Raw genomic sequence first — 22998 nt, forward strand, 5'->3', positions numbered from 1 at the left:
CTGACGCTGCAGATTTTATAAAAGACCTCGATAATTCTCAATAGCGCTCGTAAAAAGGCGAATAAATCCCAACGCCGGCACCGGCCGTATATCAGCACGTCTCCGCTGGGATCGTGTTTGTAGCGCTGCAGTCTGCAGGAGGAGGGGAGGCTGGAGCCTGAGTGTCTGTGCACAAAAAGAAAAAACCTACGTGCTGCGGGTGGACGAGCGAACGTGCACAAATCAGTGCAGATACAAGCTGTTTTTGAGCTAATGTGTGTCATGTGTGCAGGAAAGGTCAGACATAATGGGCTCAGTGGGAAGCGGGCAAGGCACGGACACACAGCTGTCCAACATTCCTGCGCTGGTAGGAGGACGAGCTCGAACACACAAACATTACTGCAGAGACGCAAACTCAGCACAGAGACGGCAAAGTGCAAATGATCTGTGCTAAACAGAAGAAACATGTTGAAGCATCTTCATCAAAAAGCATCTTCATCAAAAAGCTTATTAAAGCAAGCAAACGTGTTTATGTGGCTGTGCTTCTAATATATGTGCTCCAAAGACTTTGTCTGCATTTACACTACAAATAAATCCCCAAACGTCCTCAGTCCAGTTGGAAATGATGCGATCACATATTCCTGGTGAAATGTCATTTTAAAGAAAGGGGGGGGGATTTTGGTGAGGGGGGGGGGGGCTTTTCAGACTTTTGGAAGGCACAAAGAGAGGCACAGTAGAAAAACTACTAAAGCTCCACAGGCGCTGAATTCACAATTTTTTTAATCACGTCACACGAGCAATCAAAGTTCTCCCAAAGACTAACAGGCCCATCGTCAGCTTTTTCAAAGCTTCTTCTCCTCTAACGCCAAAAGTAAAAACCGGACAGCTGCACCAGATGAACGACGGACACCTGCACTGTCTCTTCGATTCGAGCGTCACACCCAGTCCTGCAGCGAGCGCTTGCAGTGCACCAAGGCCCTCGGCGTCTCTTTGTTCTGAAGAGTCCTGAGGATGGCGTAGATTAGGACGAGGATGCACAGGATGAGAACCAGGGGAACGACCACCATAATCAGGGTCATGACCTTTGATTCGTTGTCAGCCACAGCCACGACCACGTTCACGTCCTCCTCTTCCTCTGCGCTGTCAGGCTTGGCGGTCTCCTCTCGCTCAGAGTTCGCGTCGCTGTCCCGGCCTCCGTCTGGCTCTTTGTGCTCATCTTCGCCTCGGTCCGAAGGCTCGACCGGTTTGTCTTCCGGCTCGGTGTCTGCATCGGGCTTCGGGTCGGGGACCCCCACGCAACCCATGAAGTCCTTCAGGATGGAGCGGGGAAAGCCTTTGTCTGCTTCGGATCTGCGATTGTCAAATCTCCAGTAGTTGGTGCCTTTGTAGAAATAGGTGTGAGCTGCACGAGAAGAAGGAGACATTTTTGGGTCATCTTTACTTGATGCTGCATGCACAGTGCTGATGTTTGGGAGCAAGCCCCCCTCATGTGAACAGAGCCTTTCTGGCTGTAGACCATTATAGAGTCAGATCAATCTAACAGTGAATGTACGTAGTTCTCTGTACAGCTGCAGCTAGCTCTCACAAACAACGAAGAGGCTCTGTCCAAAGATACCGAAATAAATTCACTCCTCACATCTTATTAGTCAAATCATCAAAAACATGAACTTGTGGTTTTCCAGGAGTTACGTGCCGACCTCGTCGTGTTCAACAGCGAACCTGCAGAGACGACGTGCAGATTAATCCTGTAACTGTATTTTTAACTTGGTGCTATGAAAGAGTATTTACCCCTCAGGATTTTGCATTATTGTCACAATGTTTCAGATCAAACAAATTCTAATGGTAAATAAAAAATGGTAAATGGCCTGTATTTATATAGCGCTTTACTAAGGACCCCAAAGCTCTTTACACATCCATTCACACACTGGTGATGGCAGTGTAGCTTACATAGCTACAGCTACAATGTAGCTACATTGTAGCTACATTACATACAGCTACAATGTAGCTGTAGCTACATTGTAGCTACAATGTAGCTACATTGTAGCTACATTGTAGCTACATTGTAGCTACATTGTAGCTACATTGTAGCTACATTGTAGCTGTAGCTACATTGTAGCTGTAGCTACATTACATACAGCTACAATGTAGCTACATTGTAGCTACATTGTAGCTGTAGCTACATTGTAGCTGTAGCTACATTACATACAGCTACAATGTAGCTGTAGCTACATTACATACAGCTACATTGTAGCTACATTGTAGCCACAGCCACCCTGGGGCGCACTGACAGAGGCGAGGCTGCCGGACACTGGCGCCACCGAGCCCTCTGGCCACCACCAGTAGGCAACAGGTGAAGTGTCTTCCCAAGGACACAACGACCGAGACTGTCCAAGCCGGGGCTCGAACCGGCAACCTTCCGATTACAAGACAAACTCCCAACTCTTGAACCACGATCGGCCCTACTAACAGAAACTTTTTCACAAGGTGGACTAATAAATAAAATCATCATTTAAAAACAGTCTTTTCTATTTCTCGGGTTATTTTTCTCTAATATTATAAACTTGTTTGATGATCAGAAACGTACGGGTGCGACAAATATGCAAAAATAAGAAAGAAATGGAGAATCGCTGTACATTCAAAGGGTCGTGTGCAAAGACTCAGGAAAGATTTTTGCACACAGTGCGCCGCTTTGGTGACGGCCAGGCCTGACGATATTAGTCAAGTATGCCAAAATTATTGGATAAAATAAAACCAAAATGCAATAAATCCTTTGAAATCTCGCCTTCGTGCACTTACTGACAACATGCTGCATGAATAAGCTCACAGACGCTGCACAGGCTGCCTGCACAGCGTCTGTGGAGATGCTGCTCGCACACAAATCTCATTTCCAAAAGGAAGGACGGGCCGACCCACAGACCATGCTTTCCTTCCTCTCTCTGCTTTGTTGCTCCGGCTTCACCGGTTCCTCCAACCTTTCCTTCTTTCGCTCCCTCCACCTCCACCCTGCTGCTCCGTCAGGCTGTTCTCTTGCTTCCAACAGTGAAGGCGAAGCTTTTGAAGTTTGTTGTGATTCTCATAAACCGAAGCTGTTGGATGTTCCCACTGCTAAAATAAAACCCAGGCAAATTGCTCAATTTAAACTCCTGACTTACCCCCATCATCGCTGAGGAAGGCTCCTTTAGGGGAGGGAGGGATCCTGCCCCATCTGCTGATTGGTTTGGGGAAGTCGCGGTCTGTGGTCCGTGTCTCCTCGTTGTATCGCCAGTACCTGCGAGGCAATAAGACGTATTAAGTCTACGCGGCGTTAAAACCTCTGCGCTCCGTGTATCCGAGTCATACCTGTCTCCAGAGAAGAAGTATGTGTGTCCGTTGGGCTCCCACCAGATAGCCGTGTCGATCCCGTGTGGAGGAACGCCTTTTCCGTAGTGATATAAGGGCTGTGGGTACCCTGGCATCACGTCAGCCTCCCTGAACACCCAGAATCTGTCACCTGTGGGCACAGATGGAGACGACGCTTTGAAGAAAGAAACAAAAGCACACCGAGTCGAGCTTTCCCGCACAGCTCGTGTTTCTGACACGGCCAGAGGGAAAAATCTAAGGCAAAGGTAAATCTGAGGAGAAGAAAGGAAGATGAAAAGAAGCTCATGGTCAGCACACATGGTGTACATCAGGTTCACTCACTGCAGAAGAAAAGCAGAAAAGAGGCAAGGTTGAAATGGCATGCACACATTTTCCAAGACTTCCATATGTGAGGGTTAACTCTGCTAATCTTTGGACACTTTCAGCCACTTTCCGCTTCTACTGCCAGGCTGCTGCGCTGCAGCCCAATAAAATGTACTGAAGTGTCCGAGCCTGATCAGAAATCCTGAAAACGCTCAGTAAAGCAGCACAGCTGCTCACATCTGGAGCAGCGCAGTCAGAGGCTGATGTAAGCCCCTCCACCTCTTTCATGAGGCCGTCCGGGGCTCAGCTGGAGCGGAGCAGAGCCAATCACGGCTGCCACGCTGCACAGGCCTGTTCAAGACACCCAATGAACTCATAAACACACATTAATAGATGCAAACTCGCTGCTCTCGTTCAGTTTGCAGCAATCGTGTCGTAATGTTTTATCTTTTGAGGGGAGTCGTTTCTTTTTCTGTGATGTTTTAAACATTTTTTACTCAAATCCGTGTGATTCAGAACCTTGTAAATCAAGTTGTGCAGGAGTTCATGTTACGCTGCTCCTCAGAGAGGACGCAGAATGAGGAACTAAAGCATCGAGCAGGGAGCTGAACTAGAGTAATGTCGAGGCGTAACACACTCGCTGCTCAGCAGGTGGGCGACGCTTTGTGGAAGCAGCTGTGACGTACCTTTAAAAAAGACAAATTTGCCGTCGTGACGTTCGTACGCTGCGTCAATGTCGCTGGGGAGACCGTTCCAGAATACAGATATCGGCATGGGGTAATTATCGAGGACGCGGTTCCTCCGAACCCGCCAGAACCAACGACCCTGCAAAAGCAAAACAACGATGCACGATTAGTTACTTTCCCTTGCACGACTCGAACGCTGCAGCTGTGAGCAAAGCCCTGTTTGTTTACCTTGAAGACAAACATCTCCCCCCTCAGCATGGTCACTGTATCGAAGTCTCCATCGCAGATGTCAGGGGGCTGGTTGTCTGGCAGCTTGGGAGGCCGAGGAGGAGGAGGGATGTCTCTCCGTGGAGTGACGGGTTCTGGCACGGGCGGGGATTGGGTGGTGGTGGAGGTAGAGAGGATGGGAGGCGAGGTGGGGCCGGGGCTTGGTTCGGGTTGGGCCGGAGGATCCGGGTCGGCGTCCGTCGGGACGCGCGGGGCATCGGCTGGAGAATAAGTGGTGGGCACTTCTGGGACAGAAGGGGAGGTGGGGGAGTCGACGCTGGGTTCATCGTCAGGGGCGAGCGGAGAAGTAGGCGAAGCATCTGTGATGAGGGGAGGACCTTGGGGGAAAAAGGAGGCAACAGGAAAGGCTCCAGTCTGTCTGTGTGGCATTAGACATCAATACTTTTATTCGCTTCCTTTCGACTAAACTCTGCAGCAGAGCGAACGCAGTTTTCCATTTTGTGACTGAGTGTCACTCTGCTGCTGCTCGCTGGAAAAATCTGCTGGTTGCTAAGAGAGGAAAACACACAGATAGTCAGTTATGCAAGAGGTATCAGCTGATGGGCTCCAAGACGTGTTGGTCACACTGGACCAAAGGCTTTGCTCGAACATATCGAGGCCAGTATGTGAAGAAATCCACCATCTGCAGCAACACAACAAAACCTCAGTGCTGCCAAACGAGAACTGAGGCCATCGCAGCACAAACATACTGTCATTAGTTTTCTTCTTTTAAACTCTGCTGTTTTTCAGCGGAATAAAAACATTTACAAAGAGCCTAGTCGCCGTTATCCTCACAGGAAAACAGGACTCGCACTAGCGGGCGTGTCCAAGTCTCTGCACAAAGAAAGGAAAAAGCTCCAGGACGAGGCCGACTGCCCGCCGATGTTACAACATTTTTGGCTCCAAAGCAAAATACAAAATACATCCCAAACCCAAAGATGTCAGGCAGCATTCACTCGTAGCCAATCAGGAGGAAGCTGTGAGCAATAGGGGTGGGGGAAAAATGGATACTGTGTAGCATGGTGATATTTTGTTTGCTAATAATGTATGGATACAGGGACAGCAGAAATCGATACTTTGTTACAAAAAGGTTTTTGTGCTCTGACTTCAGAGCATGTTGATCCTTTTTCTGAGCAAGAATCCTGACATTCCTTCACTGTCCAAATGTGTTTAATAAACATGACAGTTTACTTATTTTAATTTAAGACATGTTTTATTTTAATGAAGTTTAAAACTTTTTTATTTAATGTAAAATTATATTTTGTTTTAATTTACTTTCAAATTCTTCAGTTGCTGAAGGGGCTGCATAGTTTTCATAAACTGCATAGTTCAGAATAGCTATAATTGTACCAGATGGTTGATTCAGTTAAGTTGGACTAGACTGTAATACAAACCGTTCAGTTTGTCAACAATCAAACTGAAATGAGAGAAAGACTGAGTGTGAGACTTTGATATTAGAGAAAATGAATATTGATAAAGTTTACCTTTATGTACAGAATCTGAATATCGCAAAATATTTTAAAAAATTGCAATAATATCGTATCGTGGGATGTGTGGTGATTCCCACCTCTAGTGAGCAAACGCCACAATGAGCAGCATTTGGATTTATTCGGGTCGTGTGTCTGACCACACGGTAAACGTAACATTCGCTCTTGCTCTAAGCTCAGTTTTGCATCAACCATCTCCAGCTCCGAGCACTAAAAGCTCCGAGCTGTTACTCGGAGGACATTTATAGAAAACAGCTGATGTGAGAGAATCAAACGTCACGGGATGTAAAATCAAAACAAGCGTGAAACCTGCGGAAAATCCTCGTTTTTATCTAAAGCAAAAGAAATGCAAAGTTCATAAATCATCAAGTGCGAACAATCCACGTCTGTGGTTTTAATGCAGCGCGACACGCCGACAAATGGCGTCTGTTAATCAACAATGGCGTCTATTCAGGAGGAAGAAGATGGGCTCATCGTATTGGAATGCATGACATTCGGCATCTGCTGCTTCCTGTATCCTCTGTAAGGATCCAGATGTGACGCGAGCGCGATGACTGACATTTGGCTCGCTAACGTCGCAGTGATCAAAGCTCAGCATGAAAACAGAAGATGATGAAACCGCTCTGAGGATGGTGAGCCCGACAACACGGACGATCAAGAATAGATGAAGGCTTTCGCCGCAGGGCAGATTTGAAATGTTAATCAGGAAAGACAAAATAAAGTTTGGGGCATTTGCTTTTAGATTCAACAGTGTTTTTCAATAAAAACTACTAAGATGCATTTAAGTAGCTCCAAACACTGGACTGGACCGCTGTGCAAGGATTCACCATGAGCATCATTTCTAGTAAATCCATAATTTCCAGAGCACTTTGCAGCCCAAAGAAAAGAACATCTCATGCTGGTAGAAATAACTCTTTGTATCACCATCATCCATAGAGCGCGTTCTTCTCACCATATATGGACTGTATGCCTCTGATGTCATCCTCATGGAGCGTGAAGTTCTGTGTGTGGACCCACTGGTAGAAAGGAGCCATTGTGGCTCCGGGGTTATCCGAATGCTGCAGACCCAGAGCGTGACCGAGCTCATGAACCGCAACCAGGAACAGATCTATACCTGCGAGGCGAGAGAGACAACAAGGGAAATGCACGTTGCTTTATGGTTGGTGCACACAAACGAACACAAAAGGCACCGAGAGATCTTGGCCCAAACATTTATCACTGCGGAGTCAAAGCGAGGTCACCGAGTACGACCGCATCCTTCCAGGTTGCCTCCCAGCTGATATCGAGCAACACGGCGACTGTCCAGAGACAAAGTTGAAGTTCTCACATAAGCAGAAGAAACAAACCCACTGACCTTTCGGGTTTTCGTTGTCCAGTGTCCACGGCTCATCTGAATCAAAGTGTGTGTCCCCACCTATTCCCGGTCCGGGATAGTAGGCGTGGGCCAGAGACCCACCCTCACCATCGAACAGTGACATATCACCATGGAAACCGGAGGCAAACAGCAGCAGGATATCGGCGAGCTTCGTCTGGCTGCCGTTGACGCCGTTTCCTGGTGGTAGCTCCTCGAAGGTGAGCGGCGTGACTCGTCTCCAAACGCCGAAGGCTTTGCGGATCGCGTCGTACGTCCGTTCCTCTCCCAGGGAGGGGGGCATGTTTTGGTCCATTATACTGAGGTCAGAAGGAAAATCGTATCAGAGCTGCCCTGCGTAGCACTTTTAGTTATTGCAGTCTGATTGTTTATTTGGTCTGGAAACCTGTAGGTGATGTGATCTGTGTCCCAGCGCTGCCCAGTCAGAACGAAGCGCTTCTTCCTGTCAACCAGATCCTCTGGCTTTCTGTCAGGGAGGCCACAACGAGGCCGCCGCATGGCCCTGCACACACACACACACACACACACACACACACACACACAAAGTTCTTAAGCTTTAACAAGACAATAAAGGATTTCTCAGTTCCACATGAAGCTGGACGAGATTAGCGTTCTCATTCTCCAGGGTTGGAGCCTGTCCCGGGTATCGTAGGGCAAGAGGGGAGGGTATCATTTAGGACTGCCAATAAACCCAGCCCCTTATACCCACTATCATGCAAACTCCACAGAGAAGAGCCCCCAACTGGATCTGAACTCTCACTGTGAGTCAATGGTGCAAACCGCCACAGCATCGCCCACTCTTTGCTGAATAGTCCAGGTTACAGCAGCCGGCTGTTTCCAAAAGTTCCCGAGAGCTGCATCGATGTACAGTCAGGTCCATAAATATTGGGACATCGACACAAGTCTAACGTTTTTGGCTGTACACACCAGCACAATGGATTTCAAATGAAACGAACAAGATGTGCTTTAACTGCAGACTCAGCTTTTATTTGAGGATGTTTGCATCCAAAGCAGGTGAACGGTGTAGGAATTACAACAGTTTGCAGATGTGCCTCCCACTTGTTAAGGGACCAAAAGTAATGGGACAATTGGCTTCTCAGCTGTTCCATGGCCGGGTGTGTGTTATTCCCTCATTATCCCAATTACAACGAGCAGATAAAAGGTCCAGAGTTCATTTCAAGTGCACTGTTTGCATCTGGAGCCTGTTGCTGTCAACTGCCAAGATCCAAAGAGCTGTCACTATCAGAGAAGCAAACCATCATTAGGCTGAGAAAACAAACCCATCAGAGAGATAAAACATCAGGCGTGGCCAAAACAACTGTTTGGAACATTCAAAAAGAAGGAACGCGCCGGTGAGCTCAGCAACACCAAAAGACCTGAACAACTGCGGTGGATGACCGAAGAATCCTTCCCCTGGTGAAGAAAACATCCTTCACAGTTGGTCAGATCAAGAGCACCCTCCAGGAGGTGGTGCATGTGTGCCAACAATCAAGAGAAGACTCCACCAGTGTGAATACAGAGGGTTCACCACAAGATGTAAACCTTTGGTGAGCCCCAAAAACAGGAAGGCCAGAGTTTGCCAAACAACATCTAAAAAAGCCGTCGCAGTTCTGGAACAACATCCTGAGGACAGACGAGACCAACTTGTACCAGAGTGATGGAAGAGAAGAGCATGGAGAAGGAAAGGGACTGCTCATGATCCTGAGCATACCACCTCATCGGTGAAGGATGGCGCTGGAAGTGTCATGGCATGGGCATGTACGGCTGCCAGTGGTTCTCTTGTATTTCTTGATGATGTGACTGCTGACAAAAGCAGCACGATGAATCCTGAAGGGCTTCGGGTAATATTATCTGCTCATATTCAGCCAAATGCTTCAGAACTCATTGGACGGCGCTTCAGAGTGCAGATGGACAACGACCCAAAGCTAACTGCAAAAGCAACCAAAGAGTTGAAGGGAAAGAAGTGGACTGTTTCGCAAAGGCCAAGTCAACCACCTGACCTGAATCCGACTGAGCATTCATTTCACTCGCTGAAGACAAAACTGAAGGAAAATACCCCAACAAGCAGGAACTGAAGACTGCTGCAGTAGAGGCCTGGCAGAGCATCAGCAGGGATGAAACCCGGCGTCTGGTGATGTCTGTGTGATCCAGACTTCAGGCTGTGATTGACTGCAAAGGATTTGCAACCAAGTATTAAAAAGTGGTTCTTATACTGCCCTGTTCACATGCTTTGGATGTAAACACCCTCAAAAGCTGACAGTCTGCAGTTAAAGCACATCTTGTTCGTTTCATTTGAAATCCATTGTGCTGGTGTATACAGCCCAAAATGTTAGACTTGTGTCGATGTCCCAATATTTATGGACCTGACTTTTGCTAAAGCATATAGTTAGAGCTGGACCAGGTGACCCTGAATCCTCCCTTAGTTATGCTGCAATAGACGTAGGCTGCCGGGGATTCCCATGATGCACTGGGAGTTTCTTCTTCACTCACTATGTGTTAACAGACCTCTCTGTATTGAATCATATCTGTTATTAACCTCTGTCTCTCTTCCACAGCATGTCTTTATCCTGTCTTCCTTCTCTCACCCCAACCAATCACAGCAGATGGCCGCCCCTCCCTGAGCCTGGTTCTGCTGGAGGTTTCTTCCTGTTAAAAGGGAGTTTTTCCTTCCCACTGTCGCCAAAGTGCTGCTCATAGGGGGTCATATGATTGTTGGGTTTTTCTCTGTATCTATGAAGCGCCTTGAGGCGACTTTTGTTGTGATTTGGCGCTATATAAATAAAGTTGAATTGAACCTGACTGTACATCGATGCAGCTCTTGGGAACTTTTGGAAACAGCCGGCTGCTGTAACCTGGACTATTCAGCAAAGTGTGGGCGGTGCTGTGGCGGTTTGCACCATTGACTCACAGTGAGAGTTCAGATCCAGTCGGGGGCTCTTCTCTGTGGAGTTTGCATGATAGTGGGTATAAGGGGCTGGGTTTATTGACAGTCCTAAATTATACCCTCCCCTCTTGCCCTACGATACCCAGGACAGGCTCCAACCCCCTGCCACTGTAAACTGGATAAGTGGAAGAAGATGCAGATGTATCCCTCAGTTTCCAGGCTTTATGAACAGCTAATCTAAGATGCAGGTCTTTGTAGTTTCACTACAGTCTTCACACTTGACAGGAAAACCACAAATAAACGGCGTTTCCAGCTGAGAATTTGCAGTAAAATTATTTTGAAAATCTTTGAAGGAAAAGCCAATGCTCGGAAATATTTGTGCCTGGAACTGTCATTCCATCTATCACACACACACACACACGTTGAATTTGTACTATGCAAATGAATAGAAGAAAAAGTCTATACAATATCCTTGAGCTCTCTTTGTGGTCACTGCTCTCAGCGTGACAGATAAAGAGCTTACGCGAGCGTAGCAGAGTCCACCTTCCCGGTCACCTCCAGTCCATACAAGCGCTGCATGTCGCTGATAGCTTTGGACATAATCTGAGCCGACTGCATGGTGGACATCTGCCTGCTGGCTTGAGACAGGTAGCCGAATTTACGGAGCCATGCCTGCGTGGAAGGAAAATAGAAGAAGTCGTCAGATTTGCTTTGTGCATGAGGAATGCATGGTGCATATATGAGCGCGACAGCCCAGCTGTTGGAAGAGCAGCATCTGAGGAGTCGGAGGAAAGAGAAACATAAAGCAGATGGCTCGCATTAACACCAGGACATTCCTGCTCCTTCGTTCCTGTTTTGACAGCCAAGATGGGGAGAAAGGACAGAAACGGGAAAAGTGACATTAAATAAATTGCACGTCAGTCCTGTGGGTGCACCAGCTACACCTGTAGCTCTGCGTGAGCGCCTGATGTCTGAAAGAAGCGTCACATGTTGTGAATTATTCTTCTTCGTTTCATGTTTGATGGCCTTGAAACTGAGCCACGAAGTCGCAAAACAGGATGATGGCTCCAGATGGGTGGGGGTGGGGGTGGGGGGGTCCTGATGTTAGGTAACATCTGCCTTATAAGAAGCCTCAGCAGGAGAACACGAAGAACCACACGCAACGCGGCTTCGTGCGCACTGAGACAGAAAATCCTTGGAGATCCTTAACCAACCAAATGTGTCGTTATGAAGCCGGACGGGCCGAAGCACCCAGAGAGGAACACTTTCCTACAGCAGTTTGGTTTAAGTGACAGAATAAAGTCTGATTAATGTCCCTGTTAAACATTTAAAAGCAGAGCTTAAAAACACGTTGAATTAGCCTCCGTGTTGTGTTCGGTGGATAAAGCTTTCCATGCACTTCGTGTTTACAGTTAATGGTGTATGATTATAAACTCACTAATAAACAATCACAGGTAACACACATCAGTTTTTCACACATCAGTTTTCCAGGTGAGTTTCAAACTTTTACAATGACTGATTTTCACTCTGCAGTCTAAAGATGCCACTTCAGACACATTGTCACCACTCAAAGGAAACACTCGGGTTGTTTCCTTGTAAACAGATGTCGTCACACCTGCAGAGTTGTTATCTGGAAAGAGGACAAAGGTCAAACGACCTCCCGCCTGATGTTTTGAACCTGTAATTATGCAGTTAGACTGTTGAAAGCAGGATGATTCAGTTCAATGTGCAGTAACAAGGATTGAAATAACAACACCGCAGTCTCTGCAGCGTACCTCGGCGCTCAACTGTTCTTCCTCTGGGTCATCTGGCACCGCGCTGCACAAGACCAGCGACAGTAAGGAGGCGGACGTGATGATGATCTGAGCCCAGGTCTGTTGGGATGTCATCCTTCCCTCGGACGCAAAGACTTGTTGAATGGCAAATATCAAACCAAGCCGCTGCTTTTACATTTAACTCCTGCGGAACGTGATCTATCGGGCCATTATTAAGCTGAGAAACTTAAGGCGCATTTAAAAGCCCGAGAAAACAAAGTGTTTCTACTCCATTCTTCGTCGATCGGACAGCTTCCCTCATCCGAGCGTTTGTTTCCTCACACGGAGCCGATGCAGCACAAGTCCTTGCCCCTTTCTGACGGTCACAATGGCTGATCGGCAGCTGAGGACTCAAAGAGAAATCCTGCTGAAAGTCACAACTTCAAGCGTCCGAGCAGCGAAATGAGCGCATGAAAAGTAAAAGGACTTGTTGCGCTGTTTCTGGGGTTACCGCACAAACCGACCGCAGTAACCCCCAAAAAACAACCCGAGGGAGAAACTGTTGCTTCACTTTCTCACCGCAGAAATCGACTTCTGTACGTTTTAACCGCGCAGCACGCCTGAGCCCATCATCGGACAAAAGAATCCGCGATAAAATATCTGTTACCGACTTCCTGTTAAGACCTCCCCCTCTCACGGTCTCACAAACTTGACCCCAACAAAAGGCCACATAAGGTAAGGGTCAGTCTGCCCTCTGCTGCTGTGAACGGGACGCTGCAGGTCCACGTGACCACAGCCGTTTATTTAACTATATAAAATCTTCATGTAAAACACGCATCGTGTTCTTTAAAGCCCTCAAAAACGATTAAAATTCGCTTTTTCTTTAACAAAATTTCCACAGAGTGACGCGCAGTGACGTCACAGATATTTGAAGCTACAGGACGGTTTAATTTCATCTCCATAAAATTTGCTGCCTTCATTAATCGAGTTACGGAGAAAATTAGAGATTGTGAAATATCCAATATTGCTGATATTAAGCTTTCCTGACAACATCACCCTCCAGTTTACAAACTTGCCATAAGCTTGGTTGCTTTTGTTAATGATGAGCCCACATGTGTCTGGATCTCAGTGTTTGCAAATATAACACAAGTTAATCTCATCTTAGATGAAACTTGATTTTTGCTTAAAGGTCACCAGGTCCTTCTGCAGCCATGCTTCTCCTCAGTTGACACCCACAGTCTGCAGTGCGAACACTTGTTATGGTCGTCATAATAATAAAAGGGGGGGAAAAAAATGCACATTTTAATGTTTTATTTGTGCTGCCAGCAGCATTGTCATCACTGCTCCTCTATTTTCGCTAGCCTCTTTCTGCCAGCCTTGGCCACAGTGATGAGGATGATGAGGAAGAAGCCGAGAGTCCACACAGCTGCTACGGGCAGCACCACCGCCAACAGTGCGCCTGAAACAAACGTGAAATTAAAGAGAATAAAGGGACACGTTTGTCATTAGCAGAAACCTGCTGATGCTGCAGGAGCAGCAGGCAGAGTAAAGATGAATGTAGAAACAGGAGCTTACTGGACTGAGATCTGTCTGGTCCTTCGATCCTGATGGGGCCATAGGTGAGGAGACCCTGATCGGGGTCTGCTCTCACCGCTTCTCTCTTACTGATCGAGTTACAATTCTGAAAAAGAACGATGCTCCTGAGAAAAGTCAAAGATGATGAGACGGTAAAAACGATGCACTTCATCTTGTCCACACACTCCTAAATCGCCCTCATTAATAACAGCAGCAGCTCACGGGAATGCAGGACTCGTGGTCGTCCAGGTCACACAGCTGTACGGTGCAGTGCAGGTAGAGGTCATGAGGGTCTGCTGTGAAGCGAAACATGTCGAAGCTGTAGCGGACGGTGGAGTTCTGCCCATTACGTCCAGACTGTCCCTCGCTTATATTAAGGAAGGAAACCGTTTGGTCCTTCACACACCTGGGATGAGAGAAGTCACTGGATGTGAGGAGGTCATAGTTCACGGGCCAAAAACAACACAAAGAGAAGTTCTGACCCGTTCTGAAGCAGGAAGTGAACAGATCCCTCTGTAGAGTTCGGCTGGGGATACTGCGTGGCCCAGCACTCGTTTACTCGGAGCAGAAATAAATCTGCAGGCTCCATCATCGTAACCTCGACATATACCTGTGCAAAACACAAAACAAGTCACTTTAATGAATATTTGGTTCTTCAGAAGGCTCTTAAACCACGATTTTCTACGAATAAATGTCAAAATTCCCAAACTTCTGATTTGATTCTTTGAAGGCAGAGAAAGGATCGACCTGCTAATCCCAGTTGAGGTCATCTCTAATGGGAGCGCGTGCTTACAAAGTCAACAAAGTCAAAGCCACCATCAGTGTGTGGAACATTAGCTGCGACTAATTTCACCCCGAGCATAAACTCGGCTGAAAGTTTCGTCCCTTTAAACCTCGTTTTCAGCGTTTAGCCTGCACCATACATTACAGCCTGCACGGTCAAACTCGTGGTTCTCGAACTCAGTGCTGGGAACCAGCTGTGGACAACAGAGCCACAGCAGCTGAGGTGTGGATGACCAGAAATATGGTTTTTGTCCAAAAGCCTTGAGCAACCCCTCATTTCTTGATATTTTGTTAGGAAAATAGGACAGATTTATTGAAACGTGCAAACAAATGGAAACATTTGAGGCAAAGAGAGTTTCTACATCGTCAACCAACCTTCAAGGACATTCAGAGCTCCTCTTTGGATGTTGGCTGCCTTTTGTTCCATTGCTTCAGTAATGTTAAGATAACCAACTAACCATGTCACTGCATTTGCAGTCCTTGGATTCATGAAAAATGGAGCTGCTGCCAATCTCAAGCTTTTCAGATGATAATGTAAATCTGATGGTCAACACTACTGAAACCCAAACCATAACAGCCTCCATGCTTTACAGATGACTTTAGACATCCTGGTGTGCTGCTCTGACCTCGTCTGTAGACACTGATGATATGTGGATGCATCGCTCCGTGACGCCTGTTGCTACCGTTCTCGTGTACCTTCATGACAGCCGCTCTACCACTGAGACCATTTTTAAAGAGGTAAACGGTTCATGAATCACTCAGCTGAAGAACCAGATGCTTCTCTCAGGTCTTCACTGGATCCCCCCCCATTTTGACTTTCATGTATTGTTCATCTGCTGCAGATATTTGTCTTTAGCCCGGCCAACTCGTTGAGTCTTCCACCTCAGTGCACACACACACCACTCCAAGATGTGCAAACCTCCCCCTCAAACTGAGCCTTCTTTTCTCAGTCTGAGGTGACCCTGCACACCACCTCCCCCTTTACCAGGGCGTTGGTGTTGTGTGTCCAGGTGAGATGGAAGGAGACGTGGGTCCCAGAAACCTGAAGGTGGAGACAGATTCCACCACATAATGGGACCGGTCGGTGCCTCCTGAAGTCCATGATGAGTTCTTTTGTTTTAAGGACGTTCAGCTTCAGGTTGTTTTCTAAACGCCAGCGGGACAGGTCCTCTACCTGCGCCCTGTACGCCGTCTCATCTGCACCAGAGATGAGCCCAGCCACGGCGATGTCACAGTCAAGCACGCCAATGAAACCCCCGTGATGTTTGCCATGTATTCCTGTTTTCTACCATCTATATTGCATTCTGGCACCGTTGGTGTGGAGCACCCACAATTCTAGTGTACATGTACAATGACAGTAAAAGGCTATTCTATTGCATTCGAACCAGGACACATCAGCATTGTAACCTGTGCATAATCAAACTGCTCTTGGGCAGCTTCTGTCCAAGATAACAGATCAGCATTTACAAAACCACAACAGTCTTGGAAAATGGCTCCACCATTGCAGCTGGCATCACGAGTCAGACCGTGGTCAGGAGGGCAACAGTGCTCAGGATCTGTAGTTCTGTATCAAACAGACTGATTTTAGCACTAAACCCTTCTACTTGTTGCCATCAGATATGAACAAAATCCTATTAATCAATATGAGTAATATTTCTACAGCCCTGAGTGCACGTTGACTAGCACTACATGTACCTGCTCAGCTCAGTTGTTGCATCACAGCACAGGTGAACCAAAAGTCCAGCCTTGTGTCAAAGCATCGGTTCCATCTGTGACTGGTTAAAATCTTAACCCACCTTGTCTCGGAGTTCAATGGTTGGAGAGCTTGTGTAAGGTTTAGTGTAAGTGTGGTCTGTGTACAACATCATCCGTATCTTGGCTTCAAGTTCGTCTACTCGCATCACCGTCTCGCTGCACGTAAACAGAGGAAAGTCAAGAAAGGCGGGTTGTTTGGTGGCTCTGAAAACTCAATGGATGGAAAATCATGAACTCATTGCAAAGATTTCAGCAGACGGGTTTCAGAAGTCCATCAATTGAACAGACTTATTACAATGCTCACAAAGGCAGCTTAAATACAATGTTAAAGATGTGTCTATTTCGCCCTCACCTGGAGATTGGTGAAACTGAAAAAGGCAGACTGACTCTTCTGATGAATGGATACATGCACGTGAAATCCATCCTGATAACTGGATCTCTAATGAGGTTTCCAGTAACCCGAGGGTCTGACCTCACACTCAGGGAAAACCAGATGTGAGTTAAATTTTTCTGTAAGGGGACAATAAAAGAAAACACTGAGGTGCTCATCCTTTTCTAGGCTGACGCAGACATTAAATGACTTGTGCTCGAGCTGCACCTCAAACGGCAGTCCTCCACAGGTCACGTATTTGTGTTTGGAAACCCTGAACACGTAGTACGGGACGCCGTCGATATGCTCTCTCTTAGCGCCACAAGATTTGTTTGGCAAGTGAAGCGATTCCAGTGGCACGCCGTGATACTCGAAGAAAGCTTCCGCTGCTCGGATTGCTACGTGGTCTTTACCACACGTAACCTTGAGATGTGCATCTGTAAGAAGCAAACGTCAGCGAGTCTCTAAGATAAACACACAGTTGTTGAATCGCATCCATCGGAGATTCCAGTTTGTTCGTGTAAATGAGAAGTTTGTCGCACACACAAAAGTTAGCCATGGAGTCCCACAAGGCTCTGTGCTAGGACCACTACTGTTCACATTATACAACCTCCCATTAGACAATATTATTAGAAAACACTGAAACAAAAGGACGTATCAGTTGTCTCAAGGCCTGGATGAACTTCATTTTACTTCTCATCGTTTTTAAAACTCGTTTTCATTGCAGTTAGTTTAAACTTCTTCTTACACCAAGCTTTCGTTAACTGTAATAACCTGGGTTATATCCCACCTCTTGAAACACGTCAGATGACAGGCAGCCCTGTCATTGTTTGCTAGTTACAAATGTGACGATACCTCAAGTTTCTATAGAAAATTAGGAAAAAGTTTTTCCACGTCAAACCATAATTTGACTGAAGATTTCTTAGGGGGCAGTACGCAGTACTCTAAAACAAGTAAAAATGAGCACACCTTCAGAAGATGAGATTAATTAACATCAGGCTTTGCTGAATGAGACAGCAAGAAACGTCACAGATATTGAATTTGCTACGTAAGAAAACACGAACCTGCGATCAGGAAAAGCACCATTAAAAATGCTGTCAGAAAAAGAAGCATCTACACTAGTCGGGAGAAAGCTGTGAGTGGGTTGTTGCTTATCAGCATTTTAAAGTAGAAGAACCAGGGAGGGAGATCCAAGTTTGTGGCAGTAACAGATGGAGAAGCAGAAGACAGAAGGGTACTGCAGAGTGAAACATGGAGGAAATGTTTAAATCTGGGCTCGTTTTGGCTACTCTGAAGTTGTCTTGATGCATCTCAATCATCCAGGAAAATAAATCTCCAAAAGTTGATTCTGTTCATCTGGACGTAGCGTTTTCTGGGAGAAACGTTTCGTCATCATCAGGTGACGTCTTCAGTCTCAGCTGACTGCAGGTTTCAATCTTATAAACAGGACATTTGCATAATGACTGAAACCAGCCCACTGAAGGAACAATGGGCTGGAGGTCAGTTCCTCCTCCACGCTCACGGGGTTCAAACCAGGATGTTCCCTGTCCAGGATGGGAAGAACACTGGTTTGAGGGCGGAGTCAAGGAGGCCATTTACGTGAAAAGGGAAAGACCATCTCTGAATGGAGGAGGGGCCTAAGGGTACATCTGTCACCATCTTACAATGCTGTGATTGCAGCCATTCCCCAACTCTCTGTGAATGGGACTCATGGTTATTGATCAGTGGGTTTTGGTCAGTGGTTGTTGATCAATGGTCATGAGAATTTGCATAATTATGATTAAGGAACTGACCTCACAGCCCATTGTTCCTTCAGTGGGCTGGTTTCAGTCATTATGCAAATGTCCTGTTTATAAGATTGAAACCTGCAGTCAGCTGAGACTGAAGAAGTCACTTGGATGAGTGACGAAACGTTTCTCCCAGAAAACGCTACGTCCAGATGAACAGAATCAACTTTTGGAGACTAGTCTTAAGTTGTTCGTTCGTTTGTGGTTAAGGATTCATACACAGCAGTAGGATAATGAGCCCAAACACACCTCAGTCTTTGAGGACTGTCACGGCTGCCCTCCAAAATAAAAACCACTACATATTTATGTTGGAACAAGACATGGAAGTGGGTATAAGATGACTTGCAGAACAGTGCAGCTGAATGCATGCTATCACAAACCAAATGCATGATTCAAAAACTCATTTTTCACAATGACAAGCTTTGAAATAATATTCTAAGAGATATTAGCACCGGGATCAATCTGGGAAGTCTTCATGCTGATCTTAGACAAGTATACATTTTTGTACTTGTTATGATTTAATCTCCAATTCAAATGTCCTAAACAGAATCAGCCCAACTCAGCATGATTCTGGGGTGCTTTCAGTTTCTCTTTGACAAAACTGATGAAATGCATTGAAATAAACGTAAGAAAAGACAGGAGAGCCTACTTCGGTCACACTTGTCAGCATAAAAGCCGAGCGCACATTTGCAGCTCCTCTGGTCTTTAGACAGGACGCATCTTGTGGGGTCAGTGCAATGCTCCACACTGCAGGTTCCTTAGAAAGGACACAGGAAACGAACTTGATAAATCTCCACGCTGAAACACAGCTCACATTTTTTTTAACCTTCTTACCTTCAACCCCGTCCAACGTGAACCCGAGGAAAAGCAGCAGAGCCACGGGAAGCTATTTTGGAGGAAGGATATTTCCGCTTTTACTCTTTTTATCCATCTTTCTTTTCTTTTTACACTAAAGGACAATAAAGCTGTGGATGTTTTGCCCGGGCCTACCTTCAAGCCGGTTAAGCTCATTGCAGTAACGATCTGTGGGAATATGCAGGACACGCTGGCGTTATATTTGCAGACGTCCTTCTCCGCTCCGTCGCTACTTCACCTGCCGGTCTCCAATCAGGAACACCTGCTGTGTTTTTCCGTGGAGGGTTTTGGAGCTTTAACCCCGCGAATTAATTCGTCTAAATATGTCATGTTTAAAATATCAAATAAGTTTGGTGCCATTTCTGAGCACTCAGCCCCACCACGTCGATCTCCTGCGTTTTATTGATTAACATAAATAATATTCTGATAATTGATTATATTTACATTTTATAGTTTCACGGTTTCCCTTAAAACAAAGGGAAAGAAAATAAAAAGAGGCAAAACACAAACATCTTTTTTTTTTAGTTCCTTCGTGGATGTGCTGATAAAATTGGTTTTATATATCAAGACGTTTCCAGCAGGGGGCGCTATTGCCACCTCATAGTTCCGTGCTTTGTCATCTCATCACCGTTTACAGCAGTGGCTCCCAAACTTTTTTTGCAGGGCCCCCCCCCCCCCTTTGTTTTACAAGAAAAATGTTCGCGCCCCCTCCCCCCCCCCCCACCCCCCCCCCCCCCCCCCACCCCCCGCGCGTGCACACACACATATTTTGCTCCATTGCGGTTTATTTCACACCTCAAACATTTAGTAAACAATTAAACAAATACAAGTAAACTGCAATAAATTACAGGTAGTAATAAAATAAACTACTAACTCTGTTAGGTTATGTCCACACCTACACTTTTGAAAACGCAGCTGTTTCGTCCACATAAACGGCGTTTCGAATCACCGAAAACGGAGATTTTTTAAAACTCCTTTTTTGCGTTTACGTGTGGACGAGGAATACAGAGTTCATCACACAACGTCAAAGGTATGTGCTTTTTTTCACGTCACGCTGTTGCCACGTTATTGTTGACATGAGATGAATTGCAGAATGGCAGATAGAGACAAATACTGTTAATCTGACTATCTGCAGGTTTTACACACAGTTACTGTCCCTCCATTTACAAAGGCAGAGGCGTCACGCTGTGATTATTTTACATGTAGTTGTTTTTTTCCTGTGTAATAATATTCAACATTGCTGTCAATAAATTTTTCAAAAATGCCTCTCTGTGCAAAATGGGTTCAAAAACATAAACAGCTGTGGGATCCTGTTTGTCCTGATTTGAACCGAGGGGACAAATCGTGTCAGGATCATCCTGATGTTATTTGTATCCCGCTGTAACTTTACTGTATAAAGAGCTAACATCTCCAACATGTCAGGAGTAGTTAGTCATTACAACAAGTGTTTGTGAACTAAAGATCAAGAATGTGGGATCCTGTTTGTCTGTGATTTAAACAGCCCAGCGCTGCTCCTGACGAAGGAAAACCAATCCTGCAGGGAGACCTACCTCTGCACCTGTGCAGGTGAAGCCAAAGGGAAGATTTGCTTCATCATATTTTCTAGTCTTTGGCTTAGAATGAAGTTGGTTTGGAAACATATTCAGCGACGCTTCATCTCCTGCCTTGCGTTTCTGTGGGCGCCCGTGCTAGCAGTGTCCAAGCATTTTGTTTTGTTTCCCCCCTTTTTGGCGGGCCCCACACTTTGGGAAGGTCTGGTTTACAGTACGAGTAAAAACGCCGCAGTCACTAAGGTGACTTGAAGTTCGGCTCTCCACTAAAGTAAAGACTTTGAGCCAGATGCATCTGGACACTGGAAAATCACTAAAACCACTTTGATTCCATATTTGGACCACAGCGGGTACAGAAGGGTTTAGTGTCAGCAGGTCAAAACTGTGTGGGGCTCCTGCATGATGGGCCTGTGGTTGGAAATATCTGTGTCTCCAGGGAAGCCATAAGTGGGTCAGTGCATTTCCTTCTGTTCCAACTCGTCACACCCCGAGGCTGGGGTCCATACTCTCAGGCATCACTGGCCAGGCCTCCCTTCTCTGCTGCAGAGGCACGAACAGGACCGAGGAGCCGGTTCTTTGTCTCTGGTTGTTCAGAGCTGTACACTTTTATTATTCCAATCTTCAGTTTTGCAAATTTGAGTAGATGTGACACGATGTTACAAAACCTCTGAGGAAAAATCGGCTGAAATCCAGCAAAGAGCAGAGGCCGAAGATTTTTAAATTACCGATAAATAATGGCTCGGCACACGTCACACTTTGGTTTAAGATGAAATACTGTTACAGTACAAAGATGTCCTCGTTTTACACTGTTGGTAATTAGCTTTAGATTTACAATGTAGGCACGTGTGCTCGTCTTTGCACTTCTGTGGTGAGGAAAACTAAAATAAACGGCTTCAACAAAGAGTCACATTCTGCTACATTTGAAATGATGCTTTCTGTGCTTTGATTTCCCCTCTAGCTGTTCTAGGTAATACAATCCACGGTGTTGCTTTGGCTGTAATCTCAGTCAAAGAGAACAGAAACATACAGGAATTTATTAATGGACCAAAGAGGGAATCTTATGCTTTACAGCTTAACGCGGTGAGTTTATGTAAGATTTCATCAAGCACCTGATATCAGAGTGAATTTGACTAAAATAACTGAAAAAGAAAGAAAGAATGATCTCGGCAGATTTAACTGACAAAAACACGATCATTATTTTCCCTTTTTAAAGTACACAAATGATCGTTGTACTGAAGACTGAGCTGTCCCAGCTCTGCTCCGTCCGGCTGAAGCGGGTCCTCGTCTCGTCGGCAGCGGTGCAGGGCCACCCTGGTGTTGTGAAATAGCCGGGTTATAAGAGGTGTGTGTCATCGGCCTGATTCACAACACCAGCTGCGGCACACACACCTGAGAGGCAGATCTTCTGGTGATGGAGCTCTTAAAAAACACGCACGAGCATTTTCCTGAGAGACTGCACCGCCCAATAAAAACTTGAATTGACAGTCTAACGCGGCGCTGACGACGTAAGCAGGAAAAACATAAGGAGGCGATAAAACAACAAATGCAAAGGTGAGACAAAAAGACGCTCGAGCACAACAGCGTGGACCTCCTTTACCGTTCAGCTGTGTTTGTGACCACAAATGATTCCGATTGTCTGCAGTTATGTGGAGCAGCAGAGACAGAATGAGCCTCCATCTGTGTTCTCTCAGGCCAGACTGAAGGACACAGAGTGTGGGCCACAAACAGAGGAGACGGAGGGCCAGTTTTTCTAGCAAACCTCAAGCGATGTCTGGTTGTGCTGCTGAATGTTCGACAGGGCGCTCCAGGAGGGGCTCGGTCTGGGTTCAGCTAGATTATAAAGGCAGGAGTGGTTAAGATGCTGGCCGGAGCATGGCCGGACGATTACGGTGCGCATACCACAAAATCGTGGTGACATTAGCCCTAACAAAAGATTTGAAGGAACTTTGTATACAAACGTATCAAAGTTAAACAACGTCCACATTTTTAGTTAAAGATTTGATTTTGGTTTCTTTACTAATAAAATATTTAAGACTACCTCCTTTGAAAATGCGCACAAGGAACGAGCATCACGAGGACGCACTCGTTCTGCAGCATGCGGTAAAATGTCTCTTTTTGTTCCACTGATTTCCCCTCTGATAGAGACAGAAATATCCCCCCCAAGTCCGATAGCTGAGATTAAGCCAACCAACCATCTGCCAGGGGACAGGACGCTCCACAGCCTGTGGAAA

The 22998-nt window shown here is 46.2% G+C and overlaps 2 protein-coding genes across 4 annotated transcripts; both read right to left on the minus strand.

Moving 5' to 3' along the window:
* Positions 1-664: 664 nt before the first annotated feature.
* On the minus strand, positions 665-12914 carry LOC146515944 (matrix metalloproteinase-14-like). Of its 2 annotated transcripts, none has more exons than XM_085165986.1 (10): positions 12114-12914; positions 10862-11010; positions 7840-7956; positions 7437-7753; positions 7035-7196; positions 4557-4933; positions 4329-4467; positions 3319-3469; positions 3132-3247; positions 665-1381 (listed from the first exon to the last, which is right to left on the minus strand). In XM_085165986.1, exons 1-10 carry the CDS (start codon positions 12225-12227, stop codon positions 915-917), a joined length of 2109 nt encoding a protein of 702 aa, XP_085022112.1. In that variant the 5' UTR covers positions 12228-12914; the 3' UTR covers positions 665-914. The 2 variants fall into 2 exon arrangements, with proteins under 2 accessions (XP_085022112.1, XP_085022113.1); XM_085165987.1 differs by lacking the exon at positions 12114-12914 and adding an exon at positions 11165-12094.
* A 474-nt stretch (positions 12915-13388) lies between these two features.
* On the minus strand, positions 13389-19858 carry zpd (zona pellucida glycoprotein d). Of its 2 annotated transcripts, none has more exons than XM_085166000.1 (10): positions 19353-19736; positions 19197-19248; positions 19012-19119; positions 16804-17012; positions 16558-16715; positions 16247-16361; positions 14150-14277; positions 13890-14073; positions 13668-13773; positions 13389-13551 (listed from the first exon to the last, which is right to left on the minus strand). In XM_085166000.1, the coding sequence occupies exons 1-10, from the start codon at positions 19371-19373 to the stop codon at positions 13430-13432; spliced, it is 1203 nt and encodes a 400-aa protein (XP_085022126.1). In that variant the 5' UTR covers positions 19374-19736; the 3' UTR covers positions 13389-13429. The 2 variants fall into 2 exon arrangements, 1 of the variants encoding a protein (XP_085022126.1); XR_014875035.1 differs by having other exon boundaries at positions 13537-13551; positions 13668-13792; positions 19353-19858.
* Positions 19859-22998: the final 3140 nt, after the last annotated feature.

This window comes from Neolamprologus multifasciatus, chromosome 7, assembly GCF_963576455.1.
Source record: "Neolamprologus multifasciatus chromosome 7, fNeoMul1.2, whole genome shotgun sequence".
Classification (NCBI taxonomy): domain Eukaryota; kingdom Metazoa; phylum Chordata; class Actinopteri; order Cichliformes; family Cichlidae; genus Neolamprologus; species Neolamprologus multifasciatus.